Source organism: Pseudochaenichthys georgianus, chromosome 5, assembly GCF_902827115.2.
Source record: "Pseudochaenichthys georgianus chromosome 5, fPseGeo1.2, whole genome shotgun sequence".
In the NCBI taxonomy this organism is placed as follows: Eukaryota; Metazoa; Chordata; class Actinopteri; order Perciformes; family Channichthyidae; genus Pseudochaenichthys; species Pseudochaenichthys georgianus.
In genome coordinates, this window is record NC_047507.1 from 16,806,752 (window position 1) to 16,826,327 (window position 19,576).

The window sequence follows — 19,576 nt, forward strand, 5'->3', positions numbered from 1 at the left end:
CAAACATCTTATCAATTCTTAGAACATTCTCGGTATGTTAAAAAAATGGAGTAAGCTTCAGGAATTTCTTGAACAACCCAAACTATTTCTAAATCTTTTGAGGAATATTTGATTTGGTAGGGTTTAGTCGACATCACTGTTCAGACAAAATATCTTCATATACGAACAATGAAAACCAAAAACTGTGAATTACTAGATTTTGAACACAAGTAACAATATTAAATTGTTGTTATAGGAACACAAATGATTTGCTTTTTCTGTATATTATCCGTGCTTTTTTAGCTGCAAGAGAATTCCAATGGTTTTTGCAACAACACACAATCTTTCTGAAGCCTCAATATCTCTGCAGTGATACACAATGCATTGTGCTGCTGCACCTGAACAAAGATAAGAGGTTTTTCTGAAACCAAATGAATGCTGTATAGTCCGCTTACTGTTTCCAGAAAACTTGCCCGGTTTAATCTTATTACCAAGATGGGGAAAAGCACAATTACTAGAATTCACTCGACAAAGTATAACAATAAAATATCAGACAAGCAACATACTTTATTTCCGGTTTAATGGGCCTCTAATCACGTCATAACCGAATAATCACCACATAAAAAACAGTTTTCGCCTTTCTTTGTCTTCTTCTAAAACGACTGTCAGGATAGTGTAACACAGAAATTATGCAAATCCCAGAATAGGGTTTTGTAATCTGAAAATAGTAAAAAGGGAAGCTCTGCATACTCAGGTGCAGCTCAAGTAAACATAGGAAATATAGTTCACAATTGTCCAAACAAGAGCTGAAACAATTGGTCAATTTCTCCATTAGCTCAACAACTAATAATACATCTAAAACCTTTTATTTATTTGTTTACATGGTCAATTTAGAACCAAACCCCCCCCCTATCCTGGTTTCCATCATTATTTATTATTCTCCCTGAGTTTTAATTTCCCTCTTTTATTTGTTATAACTCATAAACCATCCTCATTACAAAACATACAAACCCTAATCTAACATGACATGTCACAAAGACCAGCAACTAAACGTTCCTCAAAAAACCAGACAAGTCAAAATTAGACCTCAGTCACAGTGTTAACATCGAGCTGAAGGTTGATACAGTATGTTCCTTTCATCTTCAAATTCTTGGTAGTTTCTCTGCCTTCCCAGTACAATGTTCTCCAATTACCAACTGTCCCTGGAGTCTCTGTGCTCCTAAAATCTGCTTTTTCATATCATACACTTTAGGACAACGTTCAGTTTGAAATGCTTTGTATATAACATTCAAACATGTACATCTTCCTTTATGAGGAAGGTCGTTTCTCTAAATATTGGTTATGGTTATTTCATGTTTGTCAGGTTCAGTTGTAATTTGCTTTGTTTGACTGCTGAATATTGCATGGTGCCAGTTTAGCAAACAAGATAATCCTGTTACATAATAAATAATAAAGTAAATCAAGATAAAGGTTCACGGAAAAATAACTGCACTGTTCTTTCCCCCCCCTGAACTTAAAAAAAACATAATGTGCAAACGCATTCAGCGGGGTAAATAAGTCCACAATTATTCCTAGGGGAAAAGCACATTTCAGGATTTCTTGGAAAATGTGGAGATTTAGAAATTCTGGAACAGCATGCTTTGGTTATGATACAGACATGTTTGATATGTTTGTGTGAGTGATGGTTCAGACTTTTAAGTAAATATTGAAAACACTTAAACAACTAAATGGTGAAAAACCAGCTGCCCAGCAGGCCTTATTTGGTCATTCAGAGTAAAAAGAAAAGTTGAACTGATGTGGATTTCCTAGAAAGATTCCCTAGAAAATAAACGCAAGAGGGATTAATAAACAGAAATATTACATTCTCACCCTGAGGCACGGCTTTTGGATAACAAATCAAGCGTAATGCAATGCAAAAGAAAGGATTAGAGGGTGAAAATACCTTGGCAACATCACATTTGTCTCTGCCTGACAGTAGTGTTAACTCGTTTTATAGTGTATTGTCACAATAACAACTTCCTTTGTCGAACGTAATTACTCCGGCAAACCTCTGAGAAAACCTCTCGCAGTGTTTTTCCACCATGGATCGAGGGAAATCTATATTACTGGAAACAGGCTGTGTGTGCATTCCTATTATCTTTAATGTCGAGGCGGTGAATTCCCAGAAAGAGAGCTCTGTCAGGGCGGCCCGGCGGGGCGGAGTCAAGCCCTGCAATTATTCCTGGAAAGCGAATAGGGGGAAACTGCCGCGCGATTCCTGGGAGCGAGCGCTCGCTTCAGCCCGTGGCCCAAACACGGGGGAGAGATGAGTCTCAAAACCACCGGGAAATGACCGGGCTCACCGCGGTGTTATCCTGAGAATCAGCCGAAAGAAAAACAAACATTTTTTCATCAGCAAAATCGCTGCTAAATACCGGAGCTGTTAGAGCAAGACAACCAGAGGCGAAATGGGAGTTGGTGCGGCGGCTGTGACGTCAGAGCCGCCGGTGCTGTTCTCAGAATAGACTTCTAGGAAAAGGTGATTTTTAAAAGCCCAGCCTTTACACTCTGTCCTTCACACATTTGGATCCCATTCTGGTGACAACACACTCCAAACCGCTGCTACGGAGATTTCTATGTTTTAAACGTGTTGTTTTCATGTTTCTCGTCCAGTGTTGTTCTTATTACAACTACAGGACCAGACCATTACTGACTGGGTACACCGAGCTCTTTTATCACCGATTTGAACGCTTTTCGTTTTGTTTTGTGGAAGTGCTTTTTCCTTTCTTCGGACGGAGATCATTGTCTTTATGTTTCGTTATTTTCTGCGGAAGAAACACTGACCGGATCTTAATCTGCAGAGGATTTAAGGAATAGCATGATTCTTTGTGTACCAGCGTGAGTTGACTTTCTTTGTAGCCTATATGCGTTTTCTATTTTATTGTGTGCGTTGAGAATCCTATCAAAACCAATTATATGTGTAAAAGTAATACACATTGTATTATTGTTACGTTTTATCTTAGTCTAACAGTGTTAATTGTACATGTTTTCTAGGAATCGCAACTATCGCAACTCATGTATACCAATTACAAATGGCCTGTAACACGGATAACAAATATTAAATGCTCTTTATCAAAAACGTCTTAATTATATCAGTAGAAATCATACAGTTAAGTTTAACCTTTATTTAACCACGATGGACTGATTCAGGTTAAAATGTTATTTAAGGGTCATTACCAAAATTGCCATCAGTAACAGACAAAACATAAAATATGTCTAAATTAAGTATTACATATGTATGTATTAAATTTAATTACATACAATTACAACTGAGATAATTCATAAGAATATTCACAGTTTGTGCTTCTCACGTTTAAAGTGGACAAAGAAGTGAGCGAGTGAACGCCTCCATCTGTTCCTTCTTATTTAGCAATAAACACTGAACTAAAAATATTGATGTACTTTAACAAGGAAGAGCAAACCCTGCATTGACTATTTTCTTTTATGTTTTTTTTTAAACCTTGTTTTTCACTTTATTTACAGTCCGAGAGCACCTCTGACTGCTGCTCCGTCCACTGATACCCTGAGGGGGATGCGGGCAGGAACAGCACCTACCCCTTGCCTTCAAAGCACCCCCCCACTATGGGACCCAACAAAGGACCTGCGGGCGATTGCCAGCAACTTCTGCTATCTAGAAAACTCAGGTATGAAAAGTGTTTAACACTCACACTCTTTGTAAAAGATTTAGTTAAATGTCATAATTGTGGAAAATTAAGCAACAAACAGGTCAGTAATAAGGAATGTTCAGAGTGACTAATATTTAGGAATGTGTGTGTGTAGGATGGTACTGGGGAGCTGTAACTGCAGCTCAGGCCCACGCTGCGCTTCAAGAGGCATCTGAAGGAGCTTTTTTGATACGAGACAGCAGTCACCCTCTGTACATGCTGACCCTCTCCGTCAGGACGGCACGAGGTCCCACCAGTATTCGGATCCAGTACAGCGGGGCACAGTTTTTGCTCGACTCCAGTTCCCCGGCCAGGCCAAGCCTGTCGTCCTTCCCCAACGTGCCCAGCCTGGTGCAGCACTACATGGGGCCAGGGAGGAAAGCAGAAGAGGGCAAGGTGTGGGAGGAAGCCCCTTCAAAACCCTGTCAGCAGACAATTCAGGAGACATCTGTGGTTTTAAAACTGAAGCGGCCCGTGTACAAGCCGCAGGGCCTCCCCTCCTTACAGCACCTCACTCGCCTGGTTATAAACAGACACTCTGACCGGCCCGAGCAGCTCCCACTCCCCAGGCCTCTGCTGCGTTACATTCAGGACTATCCCTTCAAGGTATGATGGGTGCCTCATGATGTTGTTACATTTAGGGTCAAATAAACTGTCAAACAGGTCTCTGGTGCCTGAAAATGACACCGCTGCTCCAGCAGTTGGAGGCCAGTCACGAAACCACTGGACAAATGTGTATAAATTCAATTTATACTGACGTGCCTGGTGCCAGACTTGATTGGTCGAGGATTGGGTGATGAAGTACAAAGACTTGTGCGCAACGATGTACTGTAATCACATATTTTGTGATTGATGTGGGAATTGTCCATGTCCATTTGACCCTCATCAGTTGTGGATGTACGTACTGTTTCCAATAACTACACTGATTCCATTAAGACATATTTTATGCCGTTTTATTTTTCTCAGTAAAACATTTTTTCTACCTTTTACATGTGTACATTTTTCTATTAAAATAATGAGCTTACTTACTGTCTTCTTAATAATTTTCACTTCCTCATCTTTATTATTCACCACCACATGATGGTTTGTTTTTGAGTCACTTTTTCACAAATCACCTTTGAACACAAAGACTGGCCTTTGAGCTTCAAGTGTGTGAGATTCAGATTGTGTGAGGAAGTGAAGGCCACATTGTGTGTGATTTTGCTCAACAATGCGTACAGCCTGCATCTGAGTCAGCGAGTGGACGAGGAAAGGGGAGGACCGTTCATCAGCGAATTCACAGAAGTACTGAGAGCTTCCTGGGAGCGGGAGGGAGATTCTGAGAGGGAGGGTTCTCAGAAAAGCCTCAGTAATTACCTTCAGCTCTGAGCCTGCTTTGATGCCATCTCGCACACATTTTATTGTAGCGGAGGATGTGATAACAACTGTTACCAGGTGAAGTATTACAGCGACATGAAAATAATTTGAGCCACGGCAGAATGTGAATATTGAGTGATCAATGAGCTCAGTGGGGGCGGGGGGCTGAGGCGACCTGGGCTTAATGCCAGCGTAATAGGATCTCAGTTTCTCAATCCAGATCCAGCTTGTGGTCCTTCTCTTTGCGAAGGATGCAGAAACGCGGCCTAAGGAACAAATACAAATCGGGATTTAAGACTTGAAATGAGGAAAACAAATGAGTTTTTGTTTTGGGTGTTAATGAGCTAAGTATTATAATTTAATTAAATATTTTAACAGTGAAGCCTTTTAATTAAATAGAACTGATGGGGCTTACTCTGACATTACAGCGGGTTAAAGAGATCTGCACAAACCTGCCGCTGATGTCGTGCCTTGTCTCCACATAATGCATCTCTTCCACATTCACCTCCACCCACCGTTGAATGAGCGGAGGGTGTCTGGGATCCACCTCCAAGTAAACACGGCTGGTAATCACCATAAAGAAAACACAGAGTGAACAAAAGATTAATTATCAGGACAGGATTAGCGGCAGCACCCATGAGATGAGAGCAGGGGCACATGTCTGGAAGTGAATTCACTGGAAGCTTACCTCTTTAAAGAGGCAACACGATACCCGTGCTTTTCGGAACATGCTGTTCTTGTGACAAGCTGCCGCCGTTTAGGAATTAAACCCAGGTGGGCTTGCTTGCTTGCCTGTGTGTGTGTGTGTGTGTGTGTCAGGCAGTGGGGTTCCTTACCCATGATCTGATAAAACCTGTGGAGCCAGAGTCAAAATATGTTTGATCACTTCTAGGCCATCGTTCCCTCCATCCAAAGCAGCATGGTCTTCAAACCTGGGACACCAGAATACACATAAATACTTGAATTACTACTTCTAGACATTGCATGCAATTTTTTTACTTTGGCTACTCTGAAGCGAGCATCACATTAATGAAATACAATTACAGATTTTAATATTTTATTTGTTAATAAATTATTAGTATGATTGTATTAAATGCGGCAGGTTTGAATAAACAGTTCATGAAATGAACACGAATATGAATGGCACATGAATAGCACATGAATAGCACATATCACACCGTACTGCCTAGAAAACCAAAAGGAAGTTACAATGTCTTTGGTCATCATTTAGAAAAGAACATAATCAGATCTGTTGACATCTGTTTAACACACAAGGAAACAGTATATTAAGTTAGGAGTTACTAAAAACTCTTACTTGCTAAGAGGGTTGTTCAGATCATCTGTTGCACTCAATAAATAATTGAGAGCAGCTTGATACATTTTCTTTTTATGTGTTTATGTTCTTGTCCAGGAACTCTGGCTTCTTTACTTTCTAAATGTTTCTGATTGAGAGTGATTTTGAGCATGTCACCTGCATCAGGGCAGACTTCAGCACTCATGGTGCAGGACCTAATGCTTGCATGAAAATATTTTAACACTCAGGCTTTTGTTTATACTTTGACTTTTTTAAGCTTTTCGGGATTAACTATTTAGCAGATGGATTTTCTTTTTAATTGGCAAAAGGACTGTTGGCCAAGACGCAGGAGACGTGAGGCGACACAACAGTCGTGTTCTGTCGGGACGTGTTCTTTGGTGTCAGATTGGTGTGTCTGGGCCTTTAACCACACCAAATCATGGATTTCAGTCAAGTCAAGAGCTGAGAGCGCAGGCTAACTCTCTTTGATATCCCATGAGCGGACTTAAGCAACTACCTTATTTAAGTTGGATAACCAAATAAATCACCATGATGTTAGATTGTTTATAGTAACTCTTAAATTAGTCAAGTGAAATGGGACATCAATATTACGATATGGGACAGATACAATTATTTAAAAAAAGGAGAAGTCACCAAAAAGTCAATAAATTAGTCAGAGCACATTATAGGGATCATTATCATTATCATCTATGATAACAAGACATTTATAATGTAACATACATACTTAAATACATGTGTTTACTCCAGTTGAGGATACTTCATAGGAAGAGTTTTAATTGTTACAATAATCCAGGAATGCAGAGTGTATACTGCTTATAAAGCTCATGCTATGGGGAGGTTGAATACAAAGGTTTGGAGAGGCTGAATGTATTTTAATCACCGATACACTTCAGGTTCCAGCGCCGTCATATCCTCTGAAAACAGGTACGGGGGGTTGCTGACCAACACAGAGACAGAGCTACAGAGGCTCAACACTGTTTCTGCATCTGGAAAAACACATTTGAAGTTTGGGTAACATTTCATGATGCCAGTGTTTATAATGCATTCTAATAGTTATAGCATGGTTTTAACAAAGTTGAGAGAAAGCCATTCTTTATGCTTTATAACACTATTGATAACACATTGACTCATAAGGGCTATCAAAGCACATATCATTCATTAAGAGGTGATAACAAGTTACATTGTGGTCATTCTTGCGTTAAGAAAAACAAATATTTTACAATGTTGTGTGTATTGTTGGCAAAGGTTAATGACTAGGATTATAATGCAATATAAAACAATTGTAATGTATGACAAGAACAGGGATTATAAAACACAATATATGACTTGACTTTATAAGACCTTTGATTGACCCTTTATGACTTATTTTGTTCATTGTTTATAGAACACATTATAAATTGCTTATCAGCAGTATGTTTAATTCACTGCTTTCCCTTACCTTTCATTACATCTAAATGATGGATTTGTAACCTGTCCTGAAGCCCCAACCTGCAGAGGAAATTCTTCATCAGACTAAACACAACGTTTATTGTAAGTCTTTCACCGCAACAAAAGTAAATCAATAAGAACATTTACAACTCCCTTTCTTGGGCTGTGGTTAATTACCTTAAAGCATTCTCTCCTGTTAAATCCACCGCATCCTGGCTTTGATCCACAGCGATGGCTTTAAGCTAGTGACACAGAAACAAACACAGCCATTTCAAGTGCTGTTTACTTTTTGGATACAAGTAGCTCAGGGAAAGAAGTGTGCATGAGAACGTGACAAAATAGTGGAAAGTACGCCTGGTTCAGTGAGCTGATAAATACTGTGCTTTGTCATGTGACGACAATAACTTATTCTCTGAGGTCAGGAACACCAAACTTATCTGGGGACCATAATTGTCTTGAACACGAACACACACACACACACACACACACACACACACACACACACACACACACACACACACACACACACACACACACACACACACACACACACACACACACACACACACACACACACACACACACACACACACACACACACACACACACACACACACACACACACACACACACACACACACACACACACACACACACACACACACACACACACACCCCTTTTAAAGCTGAACTTTAAAACTTTATTTTCACACATCCTTATCCCCTGACATACACTCCTAAACTGAGTGACAAAGGACAAAAAAGACTTCTCCCCTCCCCCACACTCACTCACAGTCAATCCCCAGGATGTATTGATGTTTTGTGAGTTAACTTGGCTTATTTGTTTGTGTATGTATTGGAGTTAAGTTTATCTAGTAAATAGTCTGTGACATGAGTATGTTTGTTTGATGTACTGATTTATTATTTGGAGTTAACAAAAATACAGACATTTTATGTTGAAAGTGAATTGATTTATTAGTTTTCCTTTGTAAAATTCAGTAGCTAGGTCACCGGGCTATCCCTCTGTTTCTGTGTGTCTAAAAAGTTTAATTTATTCGTTCAGGGATAAGACCTACGCTACAACGGTGCCAACACATTTGTCATTGCTGAAATATTTCACTGAAGAGATGAAGATTTTGAACAGCTGGGGTTGCGTTTGGAGTCACACACGCAAGCATTCCCAGTCAGAAAAATAATCATGATGGCAGGCTTTATTCTCTTGGGAATATGTTAATCCATCAAATATTTGATGACATACTGACGTTCTTAGAGGCTCATCGCGAGCGTCTTCTTCCTTCAATCAACACAAATCTCACCTGAGGCCAACTCTTCAGCAGACTGAGAGAAATAGCACCAGAGCCACATCCAACTTCCAAGCATGTTTCCTGTGTGCCAACTTCAGTCCCTGGCTTAATCTGCAGATCAGTGAGCACCAGTTCAACCAACTCCTGCACCAAAAAAACATGGCTCTGGTTATGAATGATTGATCACTGTAGAATTGTGTGTCCTGTTTTCCTTCTGTCAAACCTCAGTTTCAGGTCTTGGTATGAACACAGGAGGTTTCATCTTCAGTGTCAGATCTCTGAAGTCCCACTCTTCAATCACATACTGCACAGGCATCCTACAACAAGAACACACATTAATGAGTATTCTAAGTAAAACATATTTAAACAAAGGTGTATTTCAACTATTTATACCTGGATAGGCGTTTAGAGCAGAGCTTCCACATCTGCTCAGTTTTTTCTGGACTGAGAAACTCTGTTAACTTCTCCTGCTCAAGACTTTCTATCTGGATAATGAAACAATAAGTAGAAACAAGTAAGAATGCTGTCAATTGTGAATGTAGCTATTCAGACATATGAGGCAGGATCACCCATAAGGGGACAAAAAGGGAAACGATTTATTGGATCTAGCCACTAGTTCGGGGCCAGCAAGGATCGTGACCAACTATTATTTAATGTAAGCACATGTCTGTGGGCAGGTCTCACATCAGGTAATGATGAATGAGCCCAGCAAAGTTCCACTTACAGTTTTAGCCCCGAGCAGATAAGCAAGGATGTAATGGCTGGAGTGGTCGGGCTCCGTCACGCCTCTCTCAGCAAAGTGTCTTTCCCATAAATCTGCTGCCTGTCGAGCTGTGATCCGGCCTGCAGGTAAGACTGGAGCGCTGCATGACCGCACTGCATGGTAGCCCCAAAGTCTCTACAAATTAAAATAAGAAGGTTTAGAGTTATCATGCTTTGGTTTAAACAGGTACTTGTTGATTTCTACTTGTGCCTCCCCACCATATGCTCAAGTCAGATTTATTGTTAAGATTGGATTTTATTGTTTGGCTGGTCACATGCAAAATCTTTCAGATTTAGGATCACGTACGAATTTCCAAATGAAAAGCCTGCAGTTTTACATAGTCTAGTGACACATTCTGGTTTCCATCACATGACCTTCGTCACCCACAGAGTCCCCTGATTCCTACTTCCCTTATCGGCCTAGCAGGATTGGATAGCCTTTAATGTTCCAGAGGAGCAATTTGGTTTAATAGCGGCAAGGATTATTCAAAAAGAATCGCCACTGCTTTGATATCTGATTAAGACATGTTTGATGGAGAAATGGCAAAAAAAGCTTTTTTCAGTCCCTCCAATATGGATATTTCTATCGTATTCAAAATATTTTTTCGGGGTTTTGAACCAAACCAACATGGCATTTAAAGACATCAACTTTGAGAAAATTAGAAGGACTTTAAAAATATATATTTTCTGACTATTAAAAGACGAATCAGACATAATATGCTGATTTATAGTTTCAGCTCTATTCGGTTTGCAAACAGTATTCAACACACTACACTTCATACAATATATAAGAAATATGTTTGACATATATATAGTAGATGTCATCCTAATACAATTGCAATGAGCTATAAAAGCACAGAGTCCATGAGTATTTTTGTTAAACTGTGTGTGCAATAACAACTAGGCCGACCATTTGTAAACAGTCGATGGAGCCAATAGTCTCAGATGTCTCGTTGATTTGGCCCTCCTAGAAAAGTTTAACTCCTCCTTGCAGGCATGGTTTAAAACTTTGCATAAAAAGGGTGTGGAGTGTCCTTCAGGATCGCTCTAACTTGATGAACATGGCTAAAATAATTTAAGTTAGTTCAAATGGTCTTTTGGCAAATGATATGTTTTGTATACGATGCTAAGGTTGCCAAACTAACAAACTATAGTACAGTTAAATTGACTCAAAGAAGATGAATATAAATGTTTATGAGCTTTTAGTCAACCTTGAAAACCTTCAACTTTTTCAAGAAAAACAGTCTGTGATTGGCTTATTTATATGCTGGCACATCTCCAATGCTTCACTGCCTGATTATCTATTTTGCACCTGTCCTGGGGCCTGTACTACGAAGCTGGTTCAACCTAACCTGGATATGTTTGAGTTAGCCGGTTGGCCTAATCCAAAACATACGCGCTCTCGCTAAACGGTACTACGACGCGGGTTATCAAGTGGATCGCTCAAGCCAGCCGTGTCCTATCTAGTTAGGTGCGCGTTCACATGAAAGGGGTGGTATTTGGAGCATTCGACCAATCACAAACATGGAGAAGCATACTGACAGCGCAGCGTCATAGGCTACTTCCTGAATGAAAAGTCAACTAAAAACATATAGTTCTTATATGAAGAAGTTAAACATTAAACATCCATGACTTAAACACTTTATCCAGGATCAAAGCCACATAGCTGCACCTGCAAGGTGAATACAGCTGGTAAAAGAAAAAGTGTTTGAATGCATACATTAACAGGTTTATGATATCACTGCCCCGTCTAAAACACGAGTGGATCTGATTTTAATTACATTTGACTCGAGTGTTTCGTCAACTTAATGTGTTGCTTAAAATAATACTTCTGCATACAGTATGTGACACTGTGAGTGTTGCACGGCCAGATACGGCTCAGCTGACTCAGATAAGGAAATATATGATACATTATCAAGTGATATGCCGTGGACTGTACTTAATGTTACTCTGATCCGGTTACTTATGTTGTGACTTTCTTAACGCTAATGTTATAATAGTCAGATTGCTCTGAAGATGGGAGGTGATATTCTATTAATGTTCACGTTCACACAGTCGGTAATTTTTGCCGGCCGTCTTTCCTGCAACGGCAGCTTTTCTGTATTTCCTTTCTCCTGTAATATGACTTGATCGCTTTAAACTCCGCACACTGAGCTCTGATTGGTCAGCAGGCAGTGCTTTCACTGAGTTGAGCTCTTAGCCTGCAACCTAACCTGGTCCAGACCAGGTTAGCTGCTTAGCATATATTACCATGGAGATCTAGCCTGCTAAAAAGAGAACCAGCTTCGTAGGACCGGAAAGCCGGAGTTTTCCCTGAATTTAGTCGGCTAAGCGAAAATCCTGCTTCGTAGTATACCCCCCTGGTCTTCCAGCCTTTGTTGTCGGCTGTCTTACTGTCTGATGATTCTTCCCGTCTGATTTTCCTGCCTGGACTGAGTAGCTAGTTTTGACCTTAGCCTATTTTTAGACTTTAGCAAAGAGAACATTTATCTTTCACCGTTTTTGTCACTTTAGATAAAACAATTATTTGATTTTCTGAGCCATTAAAATACCTCAAGTGTTAGTTAAACTAAATAATTAATTAAAATGTAATCATTGGGTTCTAGGAACTTGTGGTGGACCGTTTTTGAGCAATACAATATGACTTACATATTTATCAATAATTAAGTGTAATCTTAGATAGGCCTATACAAGGAACATTGACTCTAAATATTGAATGGGGTGGAATAAATGGCTGCGATAATTATTAAATAAAATGTAATTCAATGATCTCTTCTTGAGATACAATTACATCTTAAAGCTTTTGTTCAGAAGCAATTAGACTGTGCTGCCACTGCAAACCCAGTAGGTATAGGTAAAACAACTTTTATATTTGTATACATACAAATCCTAATAACATTGAAGTGTTAATCCCCACAAACCGGCTCAGTAAATAAATAAGCATGAACACTGGGATTATAAAATAGGCGCACTGGTCTGTAAATTGTATCTGTTACAAAGAATCATTGTGCTACACAGTTAGCATCACATGTCGAGCACCAGGGTGACTCGACATGTGAAAACAACAATGTGTTTTGATAGTTACCTTTGGTCCAACACTCCTGCAACCATAGCATGTGTAGCCTGCACTCAGAGATCTTTTCCACATAATGTATCCTAACAAACACAACCTATCAATATTGTTTTAGTTTCATCGCTGCATCCTTACGTCATTCTGTTATCCTACATGAACACTTTCAAGGTCACTTGTATCGACCTAAATTAATGTTAAATGACATGTTCTGGATGGCACTGTAGTTGGTAGAGTTGATAGTATTTCCTGCACATGGAGCATCAAACCTCCCGGCTGTTGACCTGACACAGAAACGTCTCCACATGCGGTGCACACTGCGCAACACTGACCCCCTGGACACATTTCACTGAACTAAATGGTATTATCAAAAAGAATACATAATAACTCACACAAAATGAACAGAATACATATTTAACAAATCTACTTTCCTTCAAAGTATTTGATATTGAAAACAAATGAGATTTTTGCATGGTAAACCAGATTATTTTAAACTGCGCAATACTGACCCTGGTGAATAATGCTGCCTTTAAAGACTGTCGAATGTGTTATTATTTATGAAGACTTAAATAAAATCCCAGCAACATAATGATAAACCTAAAACGAACACCTAAAGTATTTGATTCATATTTTATTAGCCAAAAATAATGTGAGTATTGCAAACAGTTGATGGTAAAAATCGATGTAAACAACTATTAGCAAATGTATCATCCTTTAAATATACTTTCGACAGAAAATTGCAACTGTACATGCAGCACAAATGCCAGATCATTTATATAATATGTTGTTATTATTTTTTGTTTTTTAAATATCCTGAACTGTCAGTTTAGTATTCACGGCGTACGGTGTATGTATTAGTAAATTCCGAGGTGTTCCTGAACACATCAGCAGTGTTGTTTTCTTGCAGTCAAGTGGGCATGAATGTGTCGAGTTTTGTAGAGTTTTAAGATAGTTTGCTATTAGTTGACAACATGTTGTTCAAAGTATCGTGGTAACACATTTATTTGGACGTAAGAGCTGCTAAGTGTACTTATTTGAAGGTTGCTATATTGTGCTTCAACCAAAGCTGTAAGCTAGCAGCTAGCCTCTTCTGCTAAATAACAGAAGACTGCCCTCTGAAACTGAGACGTTTGGCTGAGATGCTGATCATGACCTCTCGAATAGAGTGTATATTTTTCAGTGAATTTCACCCCACCCTGGGTCCAAAGATAAGATACCAGGTAAGTGTGCACATTCTATTTTTTAACAAGGGTCTAAGATGTCCATAACAGTACAGCTATGAGATACATTGTTAACAATATAATCAAGTACATTCAGAGGTGGGAAAAGTACTCAGATATTGTACTTAGGTAAAGGAAGAACTACCAGAGTGTAGGAATACTCTGTTACCAGTGAAAGTCCTGCATTCACAATGTTACTAAAGTAAAAGTGCAAAAGTATCAGCATCAAAATATACTTAAAGTACCAAAAGTAAAAGTACTCATTATGCAGAGAAGTAACTAAAGGTATTAAATATATATATAGTTGAGTAAAAGTACACGATTAAGCTCTGAATTTTAGTGGAGTAGAAGAAAAATTGAAACACTCAAGTTAAGTACAATGTACAAGTACCTCAACATTGTAGCTAAGTACAGTACTTGAGTAAATGAACTTAGTTACATTATACCTCTAAGGACATTAAAGTGTAATATGCTGTTGTATTTGAAACACTTTTTCAAAATAGTATCAGATAAAGCAAACATCTTAATAATAATTAAGAGTTATTTGTGTGGTATTGACCTTTGAAGTGAACAGAACAAAGTATTCTCTGTGTATATTATGGGATGTATGTGTATACACACAGTGCCTCCTATGTTCTCTCCTCACAGGTCCCAGAGGAATACATTTCACGGGAGCTCTTTGACACCGTGCAGGTTTATATCATCACCAAGCCAGAACTGCAAAACAAATTGATAACAGTGTATGTAATCTAATGCTTCTTTCTCCTCTACAAAGTTCATTGGTTGTTATGAACATGTGATATTGTTACATGCTAATGTCTCTTTCAGCATCAAACCATTCTCTCTTCTCTTTTCATCTTTCTTTTTTTAGCACTGCCATGGGAAAAAAGTTAATAGGATGTCCGGTGTGCATCGAGCATAAAAAGTACAGCAGAAATGCGCTGCTGTTTAACCTCGGCCTGGTTTGTGACGCTCAAACCAACACGTGTGCACTGGAGCCGATCGTCAAGAAGCTGTCAGGGTACCTCACAACTTTGGAGGTAATGAATGATGCATTTAACCTATAGTTACATTATGTTTGTTTTCAGACAACTCAGAGATGATCTTAAATGATTTTGCCTCTTTGTGTTGCAGCTGGAGAGTGAATTTATATCCAATGAAGAGAGCAAGCAGAAACTGTTACCCATTATGTCCACCCTGTTAGAAGAACTGAACGCCACAGGAGCCTGCACCCTACCCATAGGTATATCACTTTGTATTTGACTGTGTGTATTCCAGTTTTATATGAGAATGATACAAATATCAATATACTTTGTTACAGGGACATGGATAAATGCATATGCAGATTTGTTCTGATTGTTTGAAGAAGATAGCATTTCTTAAAATTGGTTAATATTCCTTGTTTACGGGTATAGCAATACAAGTGTGTAAATTGTATTCAGTGATAGTATTTTACAGACAAGTACTGGCCAAAGCAAGCTGTAGGGTAAAGGGTGTGCTTTACCCTACAGCTTTTGCTGACACTTTGTGGTGGTTACATTTTGTAATACTAGTTATTTTCTAGCTGTTTAAAGACAGCATTTAAACTCAAATGTCTTCTTTATTGAGAAAGTATCCTACAGTATGCAGTCATCTATTCCCGGCTTGTGATACCGTATGTCTTATCTGTGGCATCGATCCAACTAACAAGACCCTTTCCTAAAACGGATTTATTGAATAGCAGTGATGAAGGTCATTGCTTAAAACACTTACTAAAGGTCTAAGCACAGGTTTATAATGTTGGTTTAAAAAAGTACTCCTTTGTGTAGCATTGATGTTCATTATTTGGCATTTGAAAACTAATAATAATGGTCAAGAGATTATGTTTATCTAAACTCTCTTTCTGTTTGCAGATGAGTCCAACACCATCCACCTGAAGCTGATCCAGCTGCGAAAGGACCCCCCCATCGTCCAGGAGTACGACGTGCCCGTCTTCACGCAGTACAAAGACCATTTCATCAAATCTCAGTGGGATCTCACCACTCAACAGGTAGGCCTTGTGGTCGATTTCTAGGAACCGTTTGATATCTTTAAAGATATTTGCCAGAATTTATAGAAGCAAATAAAGATTAGAGATGCTTTCCGCTGTGCATGAAGTGATAGGAAAAGTTCTTTCTTATCCATTATTTTATGGATGAAAAGGAGGTCACTTTAGAAGAAAGTGCTAATAATTTGTGCAATAGGGTTTTATTGCTGTAAGAGTCTTGAATGTACTAGTACATCGAAGGCTCTAAAGATCTTCCTAAAGGGATACTGGGATCACCCGCAGAAATGACTCACCTTTTGTGACCTTGAATCCCTAAAGAAATTACATTACATTTAACTGACGCTTTTATCCAAAGCGACTTACAATAAGTGCATAAGACCAACAAAATACAAACTTGAAGAAAACAGAATCATATAAGTACATCAGGTTTCATAGAGCCAAAACATTTCAAGTGCTACTCAACTAGCTTTAGATAACCCTTTATTAGTATGTAAGTGCTTTGTTAGTCATTATATCGCTCGAAGTGGAGTCGAAAGAGATGAGTTTTCAGTCTGCGCCGGAAGATGTGTGGGCTTTCTGCTGTCCTGATGTCAATGGGGAGCTCATTCCACCATTTTGGAGCCAGGAAAGCAAACCCACGTGTTTTTGCTGATGGGAACTTGGGAAATGTTCTTTCAAACATCCAAGGCAAACAAAGAATACAGGAACAAAGACAATTCTTAATTAATAGAAATAAGTTAGTTGAGACATATGTCATAACTCTCACACAACTCGCACAGTATAATTCCAGTCTACATTTCTGGTTGTATGCTCACATATTTGTCATTTATTTAAATCCCCTCAGACTCAGAGAGGGATAGCGTGCCTTTGCAAGTGTGGTTGTGTTCATGCAGAAGTGTAAACAGTGAAGGGATGCTAGACAAAATCATTTTTCTTCAAGAATTTAAAGTAATCTGGTTCATTTTTGTTTACTGCAGATCTTGCCCTATATTGATGGATTCAGACACATCCAGAAGATCTCTGCTGAAGCGGATGTAGAGCTGAATCTTGTGCGCATTGCAGTGCAGAATCTACTGTGAGTACATTTCAGTGAAGAAAGGGCAAGACACACCAGCGACAGCTCGTGTGCGTCAAAACACCCTCATCCATTGTTTTCTATGTACAGTAAGCCCGGGGGCTTCAAAACCAAAATGTCATGATAAACCACTTTCCTTTTCATCAGGGCTGATGGCCGATAGCAGAAGTTTCTACATTTGCTCTTTTAAATGTGTACATTGTCTATGTTTGTGTTGCACTTAAGTATAGTATGAGTTTTATTCTCAAAAGAAACAATAAGAGGGAGGTACTGAAATGTCCTTTCTGTCACAGGTATTATGGAGTTGTGACCTTGGTGTCCATATTTCAGGTATAGTGTGATTATTTAATTTTTATGATATTGGGGTCACTATGATATCAAAAATAAAATCTAAATATTACAAGAAAAATATCAATATATTTGCTTATCATTTTTTATGAGCAGAATGAAATCCAAAATATAACTTATTTATAATAATAAGGCATTTACTGAAAGAGTAAGAAACAACAACACATCTAAACTCAATGCCAAATATGGTCGTCACTTTCTTCAACATCTCTTTTTAATTTGCACTACACACTATTAATTCCTTGTTACAACCATCCACAAAGATAACCCCTTTGACATGTCTACATCTATTCTTTTATTTTTTGTCTTTGTATCTAAACACACATATTCCCCTAAATTCACAATAGCTAAATTCTACTAATTTTTTCTCACAGTGGCCTGATGCTCTGTCACAAATTTTTTGAGGGTTTGTTTAATTTGGCAAATGTCCTGTCTCTGTTTACCCCCCACCAGTACTCCAATGTTTATTGCACCACCCCCAAAGTCCAAAGTCTCATAGATGACAAGTCCATTCAGGAAGAGTGCCTCAACTACGTCACTAAGCAAGGTAAATAAGGGATGTCTTTGTCGTGTTTGATTTCTGATTGTTTTTTTGCCTCCGAGGGGGCGGATTAAGTTTCTTTTTGTTGTGAACATGATATTCTAGGAATGCCTTTAGGGGATTCTTTCAAATTGGACACCACGGTCCACTTGTACCCATGGAAATTAGGTTTTGGTGGACAAAGTCAAGGTCACTGGGAACTCACAAAAAATGTTTTTGTCCATATGTTATGGTTTTACATTTTATACATGTAATAAATACAAACGTCTTATAAGATAAAATGATGAAGTGAGGACAATTTGCACAGACATGGATGTAAACTGCAACTTGATCAGTTTGTAGAGGCATACAACTACGAAGGGTTAATTCAATTTATTTGTATTGTTGTGTATCAGGTCAGAAGCGTGCGAGTATAAGAGATGTCTTCCAGCTGTACTGTGGTCTGAGTCCAGGAACCACAGTCCGAGACCTTTGCTCTCGCTACTCGCAGCAGCTTCAAAGAGTTGATGAAAGGTCAGCATCAATCCCCTTATCAGTTCCTCTAAGTTCTTTATGACAACTGAAAAGTCAAATTGACATTTATTTACATGTGTGACATGACATATTGCGCTTACAGGAGGCTGATCCAATTCGGACTGATGAAGACTCTTATTCGACGGCTGCAGAAATATCCGGTGAAGGTGAACCGAGATGAGAGGAGCAGGCTGCCTCGACTCTTCACCGGTTGTCATAGTTATGATGAGATCTGCTGTAAAACAGGCATGTTTTAAACCACTCTCGCTTTGTTTTGTATAGCTAATAATTAAATGTGAAAACACTTAACAATTATGTTTTTTTTACAGGGATCAGTTACCAGGAGCTGGATGAACGTTTGGAAAATGATCCCAACATTGTGGTGTGTTGGAAGTGACATGAACATTGACTGAAAGACACAGAGATGCCTTTTTTCCGACTGAATAACAGGAAAAGTGAAGAGATTTTTTGTATATTTTTTGTTAGTGAAGAGTGTTTTTTTTTGTTTTTTAACAAATGTCGTAATTAATAATTATCATACATTTCTGTTCAGATCAAGAGAGGACGGTCATATTTATTATTATTGTACAAAATATAATTTGTGATTAATAAAATACATTATACCACAATGTGATAGATTGTCTTAACTCACAGTAAGAGAAAACCCTTTAACATTTAATTTATTTTTAGAGCCATAGAAAACTAATCCAGAGAAACACTAAAACATTTTATTTATTTTTCACAAGATTTACTTAATAAATATAGCTACTTTTACAAATAAAAGATTGTACCTACAAAATATCTGATTAGCTTATAAAATAACCTTGCCTCATACACTCCTACATATATATTCTTGTTTAAAAATAATAATCATTTTTAATCAATAGTCCTTTTTTGTAAATATGGTCCAGTTTTTTTTATTTTAGAGGTTGAAG

At 38.5% G+C, this 19,576-nt stretch overlaps 3 protein-coding genes across 4 annotated transcripts; 2 read left to right on the forward strand and 1 right to left on the reverse strand.

Annotated features, from left to right (window-relative positions):
- Positions 1-185: 185 nt before the first annotated feature.
- On the forward strand, positions 186-4,707 carry cisha (cytokine inducible SH2-containing protein a). 2 transcript variants are annotated; one of them, XM_034082483.2, is made up of 3 exons: positions 186-2,497; positions 3,502-3,662; positions 3,799-4,707. In XM_034082483.2, exons 2-3 carry the CDS (start codon positions 3,551-3,553, stop codon positions 4,293-4,295), a joined length of 609 nt encoding a protein of 202 aa, XP_033938374.1. In that variant the 5' UTR covers positions 186-2,497; positions 3,502-3,550; the 3' UTR covers positions 4,296-4,707. The 2 variants fall into 2 exon arrangements, with proteins under 2 accessions (XP_033938374.1, XP_033938373.1); XM_034082482.2 differs by having other exon boundaries at positions 187-2,856.
- On the reverse strand, positions 4,615-13,227 carry hemk1 (HemK methyltransferase family member 1). The gene is made up of 11 exons (XM_034082479.2): positions 12,934-13,227; positions 9,811-9,984; positions 9,480-9,571; positions 9,310-9,403; positions 9,099-9,230; positions 7,960-8,024; positions 7,793-7,842; positions 7,235-7,340; positions 5,876-5,971; positions 5,492-5,602; positions 4,615-5,305 (listed from the first exon to the last, which is right to left on the reverse strand). The coding sequence occupies exons 1-11, from the start codon at positions 12,994-12,996 to the stop codon at positions 5,251-5,253; spliced, it is 1,038 nt and encodes a 345-aa protein (XP_033938370.1). The 5' UTR covers positions 12,997-13,227; the 3' UTR covers positions 4,615-5,250.
- A 416-nt stretch (positions 13,228-13,643) lies between these two features.
- On the forward strand, positions 13,644-19,270 carry nprl2 (NPR2 like, GATOR1 complex subunit). Its single transcript, XM_034083345.2, has 11 exons — positions 13,644-14,138; positions 14,787-14,878; positions 15,010-15,178; positions 15,273-15,381; positions 16,031-16,167; positions 17,142-17,239; positions 17,533-17,569; positions 18,041-18,134; positions 18,524-18,641; positions 18,745-18,887; positions 18,971-19,270. The coding sequence occupies exons 1-11, from the start codon at positions 14,058-14,060 to the stop codon at positions 19,036-19,038; spliced, it is 1,146 nt and encodes a 381-aa protein (XP_033939236.1). The 5' UTR covers positions 13,644-14,057; the 3' UTR covers positions 19,039-19,270.
- Positions 19,271-19,576: the final 306 nt, after the last annotated feature.